Below are 18,256 nucleotides of genomic sequence, written 5' to 3' on the forward strand. Positions count from 1 at the left end.
AAAACACCCCCTTTGTGATAGGTAAAATAAAATATTTTTGTATTTTACCATTTTTTCGGCGTGAATAATGCACATACTCATACCAAATGTGTCCGCTTTGGAAAAGTGCACCTTTCGAAAAAATGCCCCAATATTGCGAAAATTTACCTACCTATCGAAAAAGTGCCCCAATTGGGAAAGTGTACCTTTTGTGAGTAATATTTAGCGGAAAGTGCTCTTTTACAGAAAGTGTACGTTTTGAGAAAGTGAGTTTTCGAACCTATAACCCATTTTCTCACACAAACTTAAGTAAATGTCCCACATTATATCCGATTCCATGGGATTTTTTGAAAAACCTTTCAAACTGCGGGTGAATATCACCTGGAAAACCTGTTTACTAATTTTCCCATCAAAGTATCATACTCAAGGAATTTACACACGAAGGAAGGCATGGTAACGCGTATAAAATGCGATATTTGACATTGTTTGACATTTACTCCGCAATCGACAAAGAAATAGTAGATTGATAACCAAGATTGGAAAGTGACCCATTTCACCTGAGATATTTCTGGCGCTCGAACGAATTGAGAGTGCCAATAATTCGAGGAGAAATGGCTAATTTCACCCGAGTTAGACATTCTACTTTTCATTTCGACTGTGAGGAAAGTAAAATAGTACAAAAAATGAGAATATCATTAAATTGAATTTCAGTATTCAGTAAATTAAATTTACTTATATCCAACCTCCAACGGTCCCTTTTCGACCTGGCCACTTGCCTCGGCCGAGTATAAAAAAAAATTGAGTTGGTCACGACCAAGGAGTTTATATACCTACAAAACTGGAGGTTGAACGCGTTGAAGTTTGAACTTTATTACTTATTTATATATTCCATCTCTTTCTTAACCTAACTAAAGAAAGAGATGGAATATGTTTGTGACGTAATAAAGATCAAATTTCTTGTTTTAAAGGGATGTTCGGCGTTCAACCTCCAGTGTTGTATATAAGCTCCTTGGTCACGATAGTCACGACGTGCATCTAGATGGCCATGCCGAAACGTGAAAAAAAGTGTCATTGACGTAACTCAATTATCTTCGACTCCGTGGCTAATCGAAAAATTAAAAAAAAAAAAACTTTCCACCCTAGAGATGAAAACGCAATTTTCCACCCGGCTATCTACCCATGAAAATTGAACTTTCCGTACAGGAGAGATGAAAAATGTTTTGTTTTTTTTTTCAAAGTACCTTCGTGGCCATTATTAAGTGTTGAAAGGAGGCGGTATGAATATTAATGCGATATAATTACAATTAGCAATAATTCATGACCAAGTAAATTAAGAAAATTTTATTATTTCGCGGTATATTAAATAATTATTTATGCAATTATACGCGTGTTGATAAATGTGTTTTTTTTATATGGCTCTGTCCATTGGAGGACAATTTTGCCAGTGCCCAGTAGTTTTTGCCGTTGTACGGAAAAAAAAATCAGGAAAACAAAATATGAGAGGCTGGTGGACTTCAGGTGAAAGATGACAGCGCGAAGGAAGGAAGGTATTTTTAGTCTACTTGATTACTTAATGTCTACCTCCTCAGTTCCCCAAAAAATGGCACTGTGCAATGTGTGGCAGTTAACATGAGATACAGCCTAGTGACTGACAGACAGACGGACAGTGGAGTCTTAGTAATAGGGTCCCGTTTTTATAACCCTTAGGGCACAGAACTCTAAAAAGGTCTCTAATCAAGGGCACTTCACACACATTTTTCAGCTCCATTTCCCAAAAACTACTTACTCACACCCATCGACTTTATAAAGTCGATGACTATACCCGACCCGCGCGAAGCCGGGAAGCGTCATCGTTGAGTAAGTAGTTAAATGCATTTTTTGGCTAATCAAATCTAAATTAATATTTTTAAATTCGTAATATCTCTTGAATTGAATGTCTCATTTGAATAATTCATCAAAAAATCTACAAGTATTGAAACCGTCTTGAATATGAAATTATTTATTTGGATAAGGATTAATACAAAGGCATGGATACTCGTAACATGGTCTGATTTTAGTCGGCATTTCTGTCAACTTTTAAAATGTAGAAAAGTTGTGATAGAGACATAGTTATAATAGTTGGGCATATGATATCGCGAAGTTTTTTGTAGATATTGATATATTCTTTAATATCATAGAACATTTTTTTGTTCTATCATCAATAGTTTCCACAGCGCATGCGATGAAAGATGTTTTACGGCAACTTTTTTTCACTTTGAGTTACATTATTGAAGTTTTAGTACGGAACCCTTTTTTCTGGTAATAAATATAGCCTATGGCACTTTGGAATAATTTAACATAGTGAAAGATTTTTTTTAAATCGGTCTAGTAGTTTTTGAGTTAATTCGTAACAAACATTCAAAAATAAAAAAATCCAAATCTTTCCTCTTTATTATATTAGTATAGATATATTGGTACACGCAAATAACTATCTACATTGTATAATTACTCAATCAAATAACTTTCTTTATTATGAATGTAATAACTGGCTGTATTACATACATGCTAACTGACACGACGTTTTTTTTGTTGTATAACTACGAGTATAGGATGAATTATTTTGCCGAAAGGTGACGTTTCCTACTAAACGTACGCGCTACCATCGCAATTTTAAAAAGGTATAAATATAACTAACGCTGTATGTATACACAGGTGGATGAATTTGAAGTTTAACGAGAAAATGTTTATTTCCATGAAAAAACAACACTAAAGTTTGTAGGTACGCGCGGTTCAAGGCGTAATAACGTTTTGCATACAAATATTGTACTTCCACGTAACCGAGTACAGAGCTTGACCGTTAAACGTTACTTTAAACGAAAAGTACGTAGTAGCTTTTTTAATTTAATGTCCGTTGTTTATGGCTAAATAGGGCTTTAAAATACGGGTGGCTTCGTAGGTATAAAGAGCTTTTAAACCCTTTCCATAAACATCACGTACGGGAAGGGTCCCGTTACACGTATGCCGTCCTAATTACCTGTGATTTAGGTGTATGGCTTCGCTCGAAGTATAAATCATATTTAAACTGCGTATCATTCATGTATTATCATGTTTTGTTTTATTGTTAATTATAAATAAATAAATAACATATAAATAAATAAAACTTGACTTTGGAAGTGGTATGGCATTATTTGTTATCCTCAGTCGTTCTTACGAAATTCACATGATAAATTTGTTAAATTGATTTAATTACTCGTATACAGCGTGAATTTTTGATACTACCTCAAACTTTAAGGGCAGTTAGTGAAGGCCCTAATAATCACATATTATTATATTTTAGTAATAAATGTAGACTTATTATATTCCTTACAAAATTAATTAGCACGCAATGTATAACTATGCGATACTACTTTGTTTTTATTCAAAACATCGCACTTGTTGATGTGACAGCTGTCACAGAACGCTTCTCTCTCCTATCAAATTATTGTACGCATTACATTGCTGCTCGAAAATATTTCAAAAATTCATTACGGTCTGGTAGTTAATGCTAAATTAACAATTTGTTTTGACATCGGTTCACAGCACTTAAATCTTCATCTGGTTACAGTTTGAGGTAGTATCAAAAATACACGCTGTATAACATCCACGTTCATGTTAAACTGTCGCCAAGTCAACCAAGATTGCATCGACTCAATCTGCGGCCACAGGGAGTATTTTCTCGACGTTCTCCTTGTTTCCTTGTATTGTTTCAGTAAAACAAGGAGTAAACATTTTTATCTTTAAATTTATTGGTTTAGTCTTCCTCGGATTTATAGGTAGAATATAGTATAACGTATAACCTATTGTACCGTTCCGGGACGAGAACTTTTGTCGATCTCAAATGAGGTCGCAGGTCGTAAAAATAGTCTAGAAATTCATTTCGATTTGCATCAACGCTTATCCCTTTATAGCTTCCATTTCATGTCTACTACTGAGAATTCATGTTTATTGCCCCGGCTCTAAGAGAAAACAATAATAAAAATAAAGTTAAATTCAAGTCACAGTTCAAGAGGCAAAATATTCAATTGCCTACTCCTTTTCTTTTTCCATTACAAATATCCACAATTCAAGATAACTGAGAGACAAAACTTGACTTTGCACTTTGGGCTTGTTGCTTTCGTTACAGGCGCTCAAGCATGAATAAACATTCACCTAGAACCAGATTATTCTGCAGTGGGAGTTAGTGTTGTTTTTTCATTCTTTTTATCTTTATTGATGTATATACTTGAGATAGTTTATTTTGTTAATATATTGAATGACAATATATTTAATGAAACTAACGATAAGTACTCGTACCTATTAAGGGTTTCCTATTTATGAGCGAATTGGAAGACTTGCCTATCTACCTTTTACGGCTTTCCCTAAGCGGCTACGCTGGTTCAACCTCAAGTCAATGTAACTCATGCTACTCAAACTCGTTTTTTTCCTGCACTTTTAAAGTACGCTACGCTAAAGAACGCTAAACTTACGTACGTAAAAGTACCTAAATCGCGATCTCAACATAATTAAAAACTACAAGTACATAACTAAAATTGTTTGTATTTAAATTATAATTATTTCTTCATATTTATTAAAATAAACATACATACATACGCATATTTATACCCTAGGGTGCCTTCTTTTTGTAAACTTAAAAAAGTATGAACTTTGACCAATTGAAGCTACTAATTTGTTTTCACCTCAAGAGCTTGAAAAGATAGTCAGTATATAGTCATTCACATTTGTTTTTAATAAATGGTGACATTCACCTTCAAAATCAGCGCGAAAAAACGCCTAAGTCCCCACTGGAACAGATTTTTGAACGTTACGATGAACTGCCCGCCTGCCCGGTAGGTAGGTAAACTTCAGTTTTCGTTCGATTTGAAAGATACAGGCCGTGTTTAGAATAAAGTCATAAATCTATTTATCTTATTTAATAATATAATGAAAACGAAAGGTTTTGACATGTGCATTGCGTGCGATTTGGATGAAAATTGATCCTGATAAGTACCTATATTCCCACAGGAACAGGATAAAACTTCGAAATCTCAACCAAGCCATTACGTTAACAGTCATGAAATTTAGTGCGGATGTTTTATATGCAACGCTAATGAAATCCACGATATAATAAATATGTATGTTAGTCTGTAAGGTATTTATTTTATAGGCCAAGTTGCCCGAAATAAATGAATTTATATTACTATTATTATTGGAGATCTCAATTTAATTTTTGGAAAATCTCGCGCCATTTTGTTTGTTACTCTTTTACGCTAAAACGGCTGGACATACCTACATGGATGAAATTGGATGTGTAGACTATGGGTATTTTGCCAGTCAGTTTAAATGAAATTTAGCACACAGATATCTCATAACCAGGATTAACACATAGGATAGGTTCTTTTATCCCGAAGAATTGCATAGTAGTTAGCCGCGGGACAGTTATAAACAAATTCTTCGCAGAAATAGTCGCGGGCAACAATTTGTATCAAATACCAAATAAATATCGACTTTCTGAATTAACACTAGCAATTCCAATGTTGTGTTCGCAAATTACAACCTGCCTTGTGTGATATCGCCTATTTATATAATGGGTTTTAAATGGGACCCAATTCCTATTCGATCTTCCATAACAATCGTATGAAATCCATTACTTTATTGTTTTGCGCGCGGGGTTGGTCTACATTGGTAGAAGTTGTTTGTGGCCTGATTTAGGGGATCCCAAGCTTTCACTAAGCCTCCTATTTAGGCGGTCCTTTTTATAGTCTTGCCAATTCAGTAGCATCTATGTATAGAACTATATTATGAACTTACGTAGTTCTTTTCTTCTGTGTAAAAGACGCGGTAAAATACAATGTTATAAATTAACTATAATGCTCACAGCCAAACAGTGTAATAAAGTCCTACAATGTACAATGCTTGCATGCACGTTAGACTTGGTACTGAATCACGATAAGAATTTATAAATATTTCATCCGCATATCTGCGTATTCTGTATGACTTTCAAATGTCTGAGGAAGCCTGTATTTTTATGGTATCTTTCAAAAACGTCAAAAAAATTCAATATTTGAACTTCAACCACATTTCTTTTGTTACAGATGAAAACGATTTTTATTACACACCGGTAGAAAGAAGTTTTGCTCAAGTTCAACCTCCACTTTTCTCAAATCGACCGCCGACATTCTATGAGCATGGGGACTCGTATAGAGTGGCGCCGCCTGTGCAACAGCCGCTCTACAATGACGGCTTCGTCCGGTTCCCAAGCCCGAATTACAATCAGAACCCGTCACCTTTCCAGCTACCGACGGGACGGAGTCAGGCTGGGAACCAATATTATATTAATCAACCTGACTACAATAGCCCCCCGCAGCGGCAAAAATTCAGGCCAGCTCTACCTCACAATTACCAAATCGTTCATCCAGCTTCAACAAAGAGGCCTAATATATCACAGATACATTCCGTAGCCTATCAGAATGATCCATCAAAACCAGAAACATTCTTAGGACAAATAACTATAAATAACCCCGATATCGACTACTTACAAAATACACGTTTTAAAAATATTCCATTTGAAGGAAACAGCCTTAAAAGCAACGGCCAAAGCGGTCACATTTCCCATGACGAAGATGTTAACAGTGATAATCAAGATCTGTTTGACCATCACAGAGTTACTACCTACAACCCCAATAAGCTAGTCCCCAAAATAAGGCAGAAACCAAATACTGTTCGGTTTACTCATCACGAACCATCTGCACTTGATGAAAATACTGACCTTGGTGGGGCTTCAGGAACGAAATTTAATAATAGACATATGGTACCCAATGCTGACCCAAATCCATATCACGCTACATCTACAGAGTATAAAGAAATTTTAGATTTAGAGCCATTGCTTGAAGATGATATTAGTGACATAAGTTCTTTCAGAGAGTTGATGAAGAATACACAAGGTTCATTTGATGTTCAAGTAATCAAATCAAACAGCAGCAAAAAAATCGATACTTCAGAGGATAGCAAGCCAGACGCCACATCAATGGATGCGAATAATATGGCAAAAGAAATATCAATAAATATGTCCGTTTTGAAAGCCAACACAGCGCCTACTCCATCAACTACCAGTACAATAAAAACAACAACCACTACAGAGGTCTTGAAAGAAAATCATGGATCTGATGAAGATAATGGAAGCGAAGAGCTACCGGAAGATACTGAATATGAAGATATTTATTATGATGAACCATCAAGTGGGGAAATAAAGCAAATCACTAAAGCAACTCCAACAACGGAAATACTGACAGCTGAGTATGATGAATATGAAGCTACTGAAGAACCGGAAATATCTACATACGAATCCAACACAAATGCTACAGAATCATTTGATATACTAATCATGAAAGAAAATAGTAAAACGACGGTTGAAAATGATAACTTTAAGCATTTTGTCGATACAACTGTTATTGATCAAACAGAGGACTCGTCTAATAATGAAACTACTGGGTACAACAATAACATGACTAGTACGGAAGAAGATGTTACCTCTATTGAGACACCATCCATCCTTGGACAAGAAGTTGTTTCCGTAGTAACTACAAAAAGCGTTGTAAATGGAACTATATCTATTCCTGATGTAACATATGCACCTAGTACTAAAAAAATAGGAATAGTCACAGATGTTTCATTCGCGTCAATGGAAAACGATACGTCTATTCCAGTTACTACTGAAAACTGGGTAGTGGTAGCTTCTGTACAGACTAGTCGTAGTGTTTCTGGAGCACGTTTCTTACCATTCCCAACGGTTGAGCAAGAAGAAAAGAAACAAGTCCTAACAGATGAAAACGGAGAAGAGGAAGAAGACGAAGATGAAGAACAAAATGGGGAACGAGTTACCAAAAATCCACGAATACAAACAAATGGACTTATTAGCAGTCCATCTACAGAAAATATAAATGATAAACTTGATACTATTCAATCTGAATTGTCGAGTGCTCTATCAGGTCCTGTTTTGTCCGGGTCATTGGAGAAAGTCCATAAAAATATTGAATTACTGACGGAAACTACTACTGAACACATTACATCGACTTCTACAACTACAACCACGACACCATCTTCTGTAAACATATTTACCTTGAAGAGCACTCAAATTCCATCTTCAACTGAGAGGTCATCACCTGAACCTTTGCCCGTAATGATAAAGAAATTTGCACCCCGCGTAACTACTTCTACCACACCAAAACCTAGAAAGAAACCATCTTTAGTAACTGTGATGGATGACCTGGCTGGGTTGCTGCCGCCGGGCTATAAGCCAAGACTCTCATATAAAGACAAACGTACTAGTACTACTACAACTACTACTACGACTACAACTACGACAACGTCTGCTCCCAAAACAGATACGGAGGAACCAACTATCAATAACACGCAAGGACGTTCATCAGGAATTAGCTCTAAGAACAAAGTTATACTTCTTGACATCAAATCACTGCTCCCCAAAGAATACAAACTGAAAGAGAATAAACCTCAAGAAGACATAGTAAAAAATGATGATTTAAGTAAACTTTTGCCACCGGGATACAAACCTCCTGTTTCTGATGACTCAGCGAGTAAAGAAATCAATACACCAAATATTTTAGACAAAATCCAAAAAGTCGATATCACTGGATTTTTACCTAAGAACTTTAAGTTACCTCCATCAACAGAAGGCCCAAAAAAATTGTTGCCTATCAAACCTACTGAAGTAGACATATCCGCGTTATTACCACCAGGTTTTAAACTCAATACCACAGATGACAAAATCATTCCAATAGAACCGATTAAAATAGCTGACATTTCAAGTTTACTTCCACCAGGTTTCAAAATTAACAATACCGAAGGAGTTGCTGCAATTAGCTCAACTACCAAAGCTTCGGGAATAAAATTAGTGTTCCCTTCAAGACCTGGTAGCAAACCAAGAAAGAACACAACGCCTCGAACAGGTGGTGAAAGTGGACCTAGTCCTGTTACTCCAAAGATTCAAAAAGGCTGGCCTACAAGGTAAACTAAATATTTAAAAATTTATTGCAACTTACGAATACAAAAGCATATTACATTATGTTATAACTCTGATGCGTGCACAGTTAAAGTAATTGTTTGTTTTGAAATTTTAGAGCATCAACTGAATTCACGGGCTGGCCGACACCATCCACAACACCATTTTCAATTGATAAATTGTTGGAGGCTCAAAGAAATGCCACAGCCACTAGTGCCGCGCCTGACTTCAGCACCGAGGCTATCACCCGCCGACCTACCACCACGACCACCACCACGCCCGCGCCGCCGCCGTCCACCACACCTGGCGTGTGTCGGCATGAGTGTGACCTTGCCGCCACCATCAAAATTGTTTCTGGTCAGTGCAATTTACTTAACCCTTACTGGCCACACCTCTGCCAGGTCACATAGCAGCCACATGGGGTAACTCATTACCCCACGCTGAAAAATTTAGTTGTACAAGACATATATGGGTGTTTTAAGACTTCTAACCGATTGTTATATGTTTCTTGGAGAGTTTTTCAACATTTCCAATGATTTTTAACGGTCCATTTACATATGGCGTTCTAAAAACTGGTAGTATATGTAAAAATTCAGTAAAAATGGTATTTTTTAGGAAAAAAATCATATCACCGCCATTTTTCAATATTAAAGGCTAAAATTTTAGAGTTGTAAGCACAAAATATACCACTACCATAAAAAATAACAGTATTCGCCGATCATTCAAAAAGTATATTTATTTTGAAAGAAATAAAAAAAATATAAAAATGAAAATTGATCATCTATATGAATAGTACATTACTGCAGAGGCCATGAAGTAAGGGATTGATTGACGAGTTCGGGGTAGAGTTTCTCAAACAATGTGAGGAAATACTTCATCCATCCATCCATCCATCCATCCATGTATCCATCCATGCATCCATCCATCCATCCATCTGTCCGTCCGTCCGTCCGTCCGTCCGTCCATCGCATCGCATCGCATCGCAATATCGCAAATGCTTACAGAGTAGTGGTGTTTGGCTGTCTGTAATTTTTCCTTTGTCAGTAAGCAAATTTAAAAAGTTAGTAAGCAAATTTAAAAAGTTAAAGCAGCGGACAATAATGGATTTTCATACATACTTCATGAACTAGGCCAAGAAGTTAAATGAGGAACTTCATGTCTCCATTTCGTGACATTAACGCATACATTTCCGAGCATGTTTGAGAAAACTAAGTTTATACTTCTTATTTTCATAACCGATGATTGGCAGTTGGCTAGATTTGTGTCCAAATTTTATATCTATTATGACACGTAGATAAAGATAGATAGGTCACTACGAGTAGTAGTAAATTGACTGTTTAACGCATGTGCTTAAAATTATTTAATCACTCGTTTATTTGAATTTGTAGGTGTCAAATGGGTACCGGAACTGTTAGATCACCATACCGTGGAATGGCAAAGACTGGCTGAAGACGTTAAAGACGAGGTAAGATGTTTAATTGTTTCGTATTCGCTCTAATTACTAGATGTAATGTTATACAAAATAACCTTGACTGATTTTATAATGTGTTTTATTAAGATTCTCGTATATCACACAATATACTTAATTTAGTTTAATTATTTATGCTTCGTTTAAGTTACTGTGCTAAAGAATTTAGTTTATTTCTAAACATGGTGAATTGTTTTCTTTTTCGGTACTTTAACTACTAAGTGTTAGTAAAGTAATGAGTTACTCGAACGACAAGTCTTTTTTACAGCTCAACTCCGTCTATTCAAAATCACATTTCCTTAAAAAATGGTATAAAGGTATACGCATTGACGGATTCAGCAAAGGCTCTGTGCTGGTGGACTATTTTATAGAGCTAAATGACTTGGAAAAGAAAGTCGATACATCTGAATTGAAAAGGTTGTTCCACAAATCTCTCCACGAGGCTAGTCCTGGCTCCGTTATGGAGATAGTTGAAGACGAACCAAATGACTTTGATCCCGACATGATGCTGGGTGATCAGCCAGATGAAGACCGAATGAAGAAGAGTAACGAGAAAATGACTAAAACTATTGATAAGTCTGCGGGAAAATTAGAAATCGGAAAGTTTGTCATGGACCCAGCGTACACCGAATTTATTGGTAATTTTCTTTTATTTCAGCACTTAATTACCATTTTTATGAAACGACCAGATGGCCTAGTGGTTAGGGAACCTGACTATAAAGCTTGAGGACCCGGGTTCGATTTCCGTGTCGGGGCAGATATTTGTATGAAAAATACGAATGTTTGCTCTCGGGTTTTGGGTGTTAAATATGTATTTAAGTATGTATCTATATCTATATAATTATATTTATCCGTTGCTTAGTACCTATAACACAAGCTTTGCTAAGCTTACTTTGGGACTAGGTCAATTGGTGTGTATTGTCCCGTAATATTGATTGAATTATTTATTTTATTTTAATTTATCCATCATATTTTGTTTGTAATTTTTTTCTAGTGCTGCCAAAACGAGAAGAACCGACGCTACTTCCTTCGGACGAAGAATCCTTCTTACCTCAGTGGGGTATAGCAGTCATTGTTATAGCAATGGCGTCGTTGCTCTTCGTAATAATATTTGGCGTCACAGTAGTAAGTCAAAATAATGATTAGTGAAATAAGTGACGTTAGAAATGCATGATAACTGGTACAAAAGCGCTCCCAGTAATCTCACACATACATTTCGTTCCCCACCGCGCCATAGCAGTCCACCCGCGCCTGTCCGCGGCGAAACGTCTGTTATATTTTTAGCCGTACTTTGTTTCAAAATAACATTTTGAGTCGATTTTCTAAATTACTTTTTGTATTTTTAGCTCGTAAACCGACAGAAAAGCGCCAAAGCTAAGCAACCCATACCCCTGAGCGAGGACATGCTCCGCGAGTTGGATAAAAGCCACATGGGAGGTTTCGACGACATGCATCAAATGAAGGAACGAGATTTACCTTATCTACCTTCTGGAAAGGTAATTGTCACTTACAAATGGATACTTGACTTACAAACAACATTTTATCCAGATTTCAATAAAACACCTTTTTAGACCATAATTTTTTGTTACAAACATTCTAAACTCGATGCCTAAATAAAAGTAAATATATAACGTATTTAATTAATAATACGCAATGGAATTTTTACACACAGGCTTTATCCACATCCGCGCCGTTTCAGACAGGACTACATGTGCTGCCATGATGGAAGAACTATAGAACCAAAAACTAAAGCCACACAAACATACACGTAGTTTCATATTAAATCATATTAATATAGACGGCTGTTGCTAACAGTAACTTATCAAGTCTTTAATGTAACGGTTTGCGATGCATATTATAACGAAATGATGAATGTGGCGGAAGAAAAAAGGTTGGGGTCCCTAAATTGATTTAAGATCTCTGGCTATTTTGTATTATGATTCTTATGAATATCTAACAAGAGTAGATAAAAAAAATGTAAAATAATTTGTATAATGACAAGAGAGTTTTATTTTATAGAAAACTAGCTGTTGCCTGCGACTCCGTCCGCGTAGAAGTATGAAAAATAGTTTACGTCCTATTGTCAGACCTACCGAATATACACAAAACAAATCATAAAAATAGGTCAAATCGTTTTGGAGGAGTTTGGTCACAAACATTGTGACACGAGAATTTTATATATTAGAGAGATAATACATGTCTATATTTTGTAATATTCACAAATCTTTTTTTTATGCAAAAAGCACCTGATTGTATTTAAGTGATCAGCTCTGTTCATAGAATTCTGCAATACATGTGGCATTATAGATGCATCACAACCTAAAAGACTAAAGGGAGTAATTTAGTTATGCACTTAATATCTCCGGATGCCTTGCATTGCACGCCGGATAACAATAAACAGTGCAAGCATTGCTGCTTAGAAACTAGCGCGTAAAATGGTGGTAACAGTACTACTTACATTAGGGCTACCTACAATGCTTACTATGTATGAAGTTAACCATCAGTTAGCTGAATTTGTGTCAGCTCAGCACCAGGATTGGTTATACAGATCGACAACAAGAAATGAAAATTGAATCAAGACACAAATTTTCAACTGTTCCATTTTTGACATTAAGTTGAGGAGACTTATGACAAAATATACAAATTCTCTAGTCTAAAAGCGAACGCAAAAAGGCGACGCAGTGCTTTAATCGAATGAAAAAAGGGATAAATTTATTTATCAGGCACTAAGCACACACCTAAATAAATTAGCTCAACTTTGCTTAACAAATACAATCACACACGTTGTATAGGACCATCGGCATCGCTACAATAGCTTTGGAAAACGATATGCCCGACGTCGGCCTCTCTAGTTGGTTAAGTTCTAAGCACCATGCCTGCATGTGAAACCTACATTACGCAAAAGAAGACAAATACGAGCAATTGTATCACTTGATGGTAAGTAATCACCACTGTTGACACCTGCAACACCAGAGAGGTTCCAAATAGGCATAGCTGGGCATTAACTCGTTAATCCGTTAATCATTAATTAACGAAGTTATCATTTCGACTAACGGATTAACTTTTAAGTTAACTTCAAAAAATGTTAACAGACCCATTAACTTCCATTAAATGACCCTAAATCCGTTAAAACTTTAAACTTTTTGTCTGGTCATTGACATTAGTACGTCACACATAGACAATAATAAAATAATCTAACAAAAATATACGAGCTTTGCGGTGAAGGAAAACATCGTGAGGAAACCTGCACAAACCTGCGAAGCAATTCAATGGTGTGTGTGAAGTTCCCAATCCGCACTGGGCCTGCGTGGGAACTATGGCCCAAGCCCTCTCATTCTGAGGGGAGGCCTGTGCCCTGCAGTGGGACGTATATAGGCTGGTATGATGAACAAAAATATATATGAACTATACTGTTTCATTTAAGATTTCAAGAAGTATGTACTTAATTGTTAGATCGCACAAGGTTTCGTCAGTAAACAGTAGATCTTAGGTCTAATCAAGTTGAGCACCCCTGGTTTAGAGTAACTGTAATGAAAATTGATACTGGGATTTATCAGAAAATTTATATAGCAAAATTTTTACATAGGTAGGTCTTTTGTAAACGTAGATTTATGTACATACATGATATCTTTGGATAGTTTTGTTCATTATTCGGATAGTATAGTTCCAAAGTAAATAATACAATAGGCAAAGAATTAATGACATTGTCTAGATATTGTCTAGTGAATCTTATATGAAGTAATAAAACAACATCTATTTAACATACTAATGTTCATGAAGGGGAATATCCACATTATGCCAGATAATTAAATACACACATATTTTTTTATTTGTTCCTTAGCTATGAACTTACTCAAACCAACGTAACTATAAGATCACCAACGCAACTAAGTATATGAAAATGCAATATTTATCCAATGTTAACGGATTAACGATTAACGTTAATTTGCGTTAAATCTTCCTAAATGTAACAGTTTAACGTTTAACGACGTTAACCTTTTTAGTAGCGGATTAGCGATTAACGAAGTTAACCGTTTGATTAACGGTGCTCAGCTATGCAAATATGTATCTAAAGGCTTAGAAATAATGCCTCTTGTGCCGATAATTTTCCGCCGGACATACCGAAATAAAAGATAGTGGTCGCCACAAGATAACGACCTCTGTGTGATAGTCACGAGTGTACACTAAACATCTTGTTTGAATGACAGCGTATGTCAACGGCTTTCATCGAGCAGCTGGCGTTCCCAACCCCGGGAGACTCTTGGCGGTCGGAATGGACTCCGCAGCTACAGAAGTACATGCAACACTATACGCCTGACTCCGGCCGCGGCTCACAGATCTACGGAGCCGGGGGGAATGCCTATGGGTATGCTATTGACAAATCGCTTGTTTGAATGTTATTTTACACATAACATTCTTCACGGGCCAGCGGAAAGTTAAAAAAAAACTAACAAAATAAGCTTTTCCTAGCACTTTCACGTATGCACTTGCATTCGCTATGCGCACAATTGTGGAATTAAATCATCTTTAATGCCTTCATAAAAAAAATATTAATCTAAAATTTAATACAATTAAATAGAAACACCATAATTATATTTAATACAATTCAACTTAAACCTATACTTGTTACATATTTTTTTATTTCAGCTAGGCTTTAAACGTATAAAATAATTAGTGCCAAAAATGTGCCATTGTTTTAAAATACATTGTTTTTACCTGTATCTGGCTTATTAATTAATTTTCTAAATCCTTTATGTTTGAAATATTGAGTAAATAATTTTATTATAAATTTCATTTAATCTCCATAAGCTCCGCTAAAAATAAGTCTCGTGAGACCAAATGGAGTTATTTTACGCATGATTCCAAAATTTGTTCCTAAATTAATTAAAAATTATGTACAATGTTCAGAAGATTTATGTAACACATACTTGTGATGTCCTCTCTCGTGTATTTTGTTTGACAGCACTTAAAATAACTGTCAGTTATCAGAGAAACAGGAACCGGAACTAAATGTTATTGATGTTATTTTGTAATTTTACGATGCAATTTTTCGGTACAATTTGCTCTGCTTTTTTTCCGTTGACTTCGAAATAATTGCATGCTACAAACTTTTTGAATTTTCTTCACACATCTTACTAATATTTATCAATGTAATATTTGTCTATCTCTCTGTGTCTCTTTTTGCATGTGTGTGTATGTGCGTGTTGAAGACCATGAGGACCATGATATAATTAAGTAAAATTAAGAAATTTCAATTCGACCGTCAGAACTAACGGCTTACGCGAGCGATGCCGCTGGTAAAAGTTAGCTAAAAAATAAATAAATATTTACCTGATATTTAATATTATAAAAGTCCCTGTAAAGTTTGTGCCAAATAATTATGATGTTGTTTAAATTTACGGCTTAGAGCATTAATCAAATAGAGGGAGAGGTTGTGGAAAATAAGTTTTTTGGTAAAAATACATTTTTAATACAAGCTTTTTGCTGGCTGTACTTTTTGTCGACTTGCATTGTCACCCAAAGTATATTAGCATACCAAATTTCAAGTCGTTTCAAGTTTTTTAATAGCCTATACAGTGTCCCACTGTTGGGCAAAGGCCTCCCCTTTCTCCTTCCACTCGTCTCTGGCTTTGGCAAAATGTTGCCATTCCTGCTAGAATCGCCCCAAATCGTCCCAAATGTTTTATTCTGAGAAAAAAATCTAGAGGTGTCACTACTTCACAACCACATAAAAAATGTATCTTTTTTTATTTGATCCAAAACCAAGCCCATTTGATGTACGTAATGGACCGACTTACTATAGAAACCCGACTATGGCCTTTCAAGTCAATCCGACAACTGGAAGTTGGTCGAATTTAACTTGCAAGATTTGACTACAGACAGAAAGACAACGGGACAGGTGAAAGTAAATAAAAGCTTGTAAAAAAAATAAAGACAGAAAATTGAGATTTAATACATCTGCCAAACAAATCATTATGAATTTGATTGTACGAGGTTCCACCCTGGTATGCGATTGTTTCCTTAGCCGTAGGTACGTAAGGAAACTGAAGTGAGAGGTAACCACGCACTAACTGATTAATTGTTGCTTATCTTTAGAACGGTACGAGCTCTTGAGCTATTGCGCTATAAGCTAGTATCTCACTGCAAGAAGAATCTTCAAAGTCAACGGAAAAACCACGGAGTATTTATGTATCTAAATAGGTGCGATATTTCTTTTAGTTTGTAAACTTTTGTAAATAAATGTTTTTCATTTTCTTTATTCTTATTCTTCTATTTATTTTTTCAATTCTTTCCATCCTCCTCTTTCCCTCTTGTTTGTATTTATTGCGATTTTTCTGCTTTTGGTTTAGTGGGATAAACACTGGTTTTGGGTTAATTAATGTTAATATCTTAACAGTTTTTACAGAGGTAAACTTTATTAAAATTTGAGGAACATTAAAGGCAACATAAAAAAATTTAGCATAACTCATATGCGCGTATGCATAATTCTCAAGACTCTTCTTTTTTATTTATTAAAAGGTTAATAAAAGTTTTTTTTATGGCAACTTCTAAATTTGAAAGCAGAGTTAAGTTTGAGAATACTTTTCGACAATTTGTCTGAACCTTAACCAGACACACAAATCTCTTGAAGTTTTCACACTTGGGATGTCTTAGCAACTCAAAAAAAAAAGTAAACAGCAGCAGCAAAATTGTTTACTGGAATTCAATATAAAAAAATCATTAACTAACCTCTTTAGACATAGGTATTCAATGGTTTGAAACTCCTGGATAAGTAAGTATCAACTCTACAATTTTTTCAAACATACACATGGACACTAGATTTCCAATCATCATTTGATACTGGTAATAAATTAAACAATTTGGTACCTTATGAATCAATCATTGTGATAGCGCAACTGCATGAGAATAATCTAAAGAACGCGTACTTGTAATTCGCCGCAAGCCAGTTAACTGATATAACGAACATTATTACGTCGGCACCGGCGTAACTGCGCGACAAAGAGTCTGTAACGTTATTTTGTTGGCAGCTATGGCGGCGGGGGAGGGTCGCAGATTTACGGGCAGGCCGGCGGCGGCGGGTCGCAGGTCTACGGCTACACGGGCGAGTACCCACGCTCGCACCACTCACGGCGCCGCTCAGAATTCGACAGTAACTTCTAGAGCCACCACCACCCTCACTCTCGAGGTGCTCTTATTTAAGCGGGAATGTAGGGGAACACGGAGCAGATTAGTCAACGGCAATATCGACACGCACCTGTAAAACAGTGCGGCAATTACTAAAATAATTGGCAAAACAATGATGCAATTTTTGCATTGTGAAGCTGGAGGAAGACTGTAAGTAGCTGGCCATGAATTGCCTTAGAAAAATTCTGCGTACCTAAGAGCACTTTCACGAACTCTAACGTGAGCTCTCTTGGCTCACTCTTGACAATACCCCATTGATCCTTTAGCTGATAGAGAACAGCCTCGAGTTTACTTTCAACTTCAATTTTCAGAATTGCAATGTGTAAGGTAGAACAAATCCGCGCAAATGGATTGACAAAACCCCAGTGTAAGCTCCAGTGAACGTAAATCGTTTAATTTTATTTTACTGTAAGCTTCAGTACTATGTTGTGAATAAATAACCTAGTTACAAAGAAATTACCTTACTTAAGTAACCGAGAAACATCGTTATATTAATAACTGTTATTTAACAACTTTCAATACACATAAATATATTTAAATAGATAAGCTTTTTAGACCGGTCTATAACTCAGGACAGTGCCAAGGACATAATGTTGAAGTCACTTTTTGAA

General features: G+C 35.9%; 1 protein-coding gene across 2 annotated transcripts in view; it reads left to right on the forward strand.

Annotated features, from left to right (window-relative positions):
- LOC141427342 (uncharacterized) overlaps positions 1–17,949 on the forward strand; it is a 66,185-nt gene extending 48,236 nt beyond the window's left edge. The window contains exons 3-10 of one of the 2 annotated variants that reach the window (XM_074086681.1): positions 6,069–8,997; positions 9,111–9,349; positions 10,381–10,457; positions 10,729–11,098; positions 11,455–11,585; positions 11,807–11,956; positions 14,669–14,826; positions 17,489–17,949. In XM_074086681.1, coding sequence (XP_073942782.1) covers positions 6,069–8,997; positions 9,111–9,349; positions 10,381–10,457; positions 10,729–11,098; positions 11,455–11,585; positions 11,807–11,956; positions 14,669–14,826; positions 17,489–17,621 — 4,187 coding nt within the window. In that variant the 3' untranslated portion in view covers positions 17,622–17,949. Of the gene's footprint in view, positions 1–6,068; positions 8,998–9,110; positions 9,350–10,380; positions 10,458–10,728; positions 11,099–11,454; positions 11,586–11,806; positions 11,957–12,132; positions 14,646–14,668; positions 14,827–17,488 lie in introns of those variants that run through there. The other variant, XM_074086687.1, reaches the window with a different exon arrangement.
- Positions 17,950–18,256: the final 307 nt, after the last annotated feature.

Source organism: Choristoneura fumiferana, chromosome Z (assembly GCF_025370935.1).
Source record: "Choristoneura fumiferana chromosome Z, NRCan_CFum_1, whole genome shotgun sequence".
In the NCBI taxonomy this organism is placed as follows: Eukaryota; Metazoa; Arthropoda; class Insecta; order Lepidoptera; family Tortricidae; genus Choristoneura; species Choristoneura fumiferana.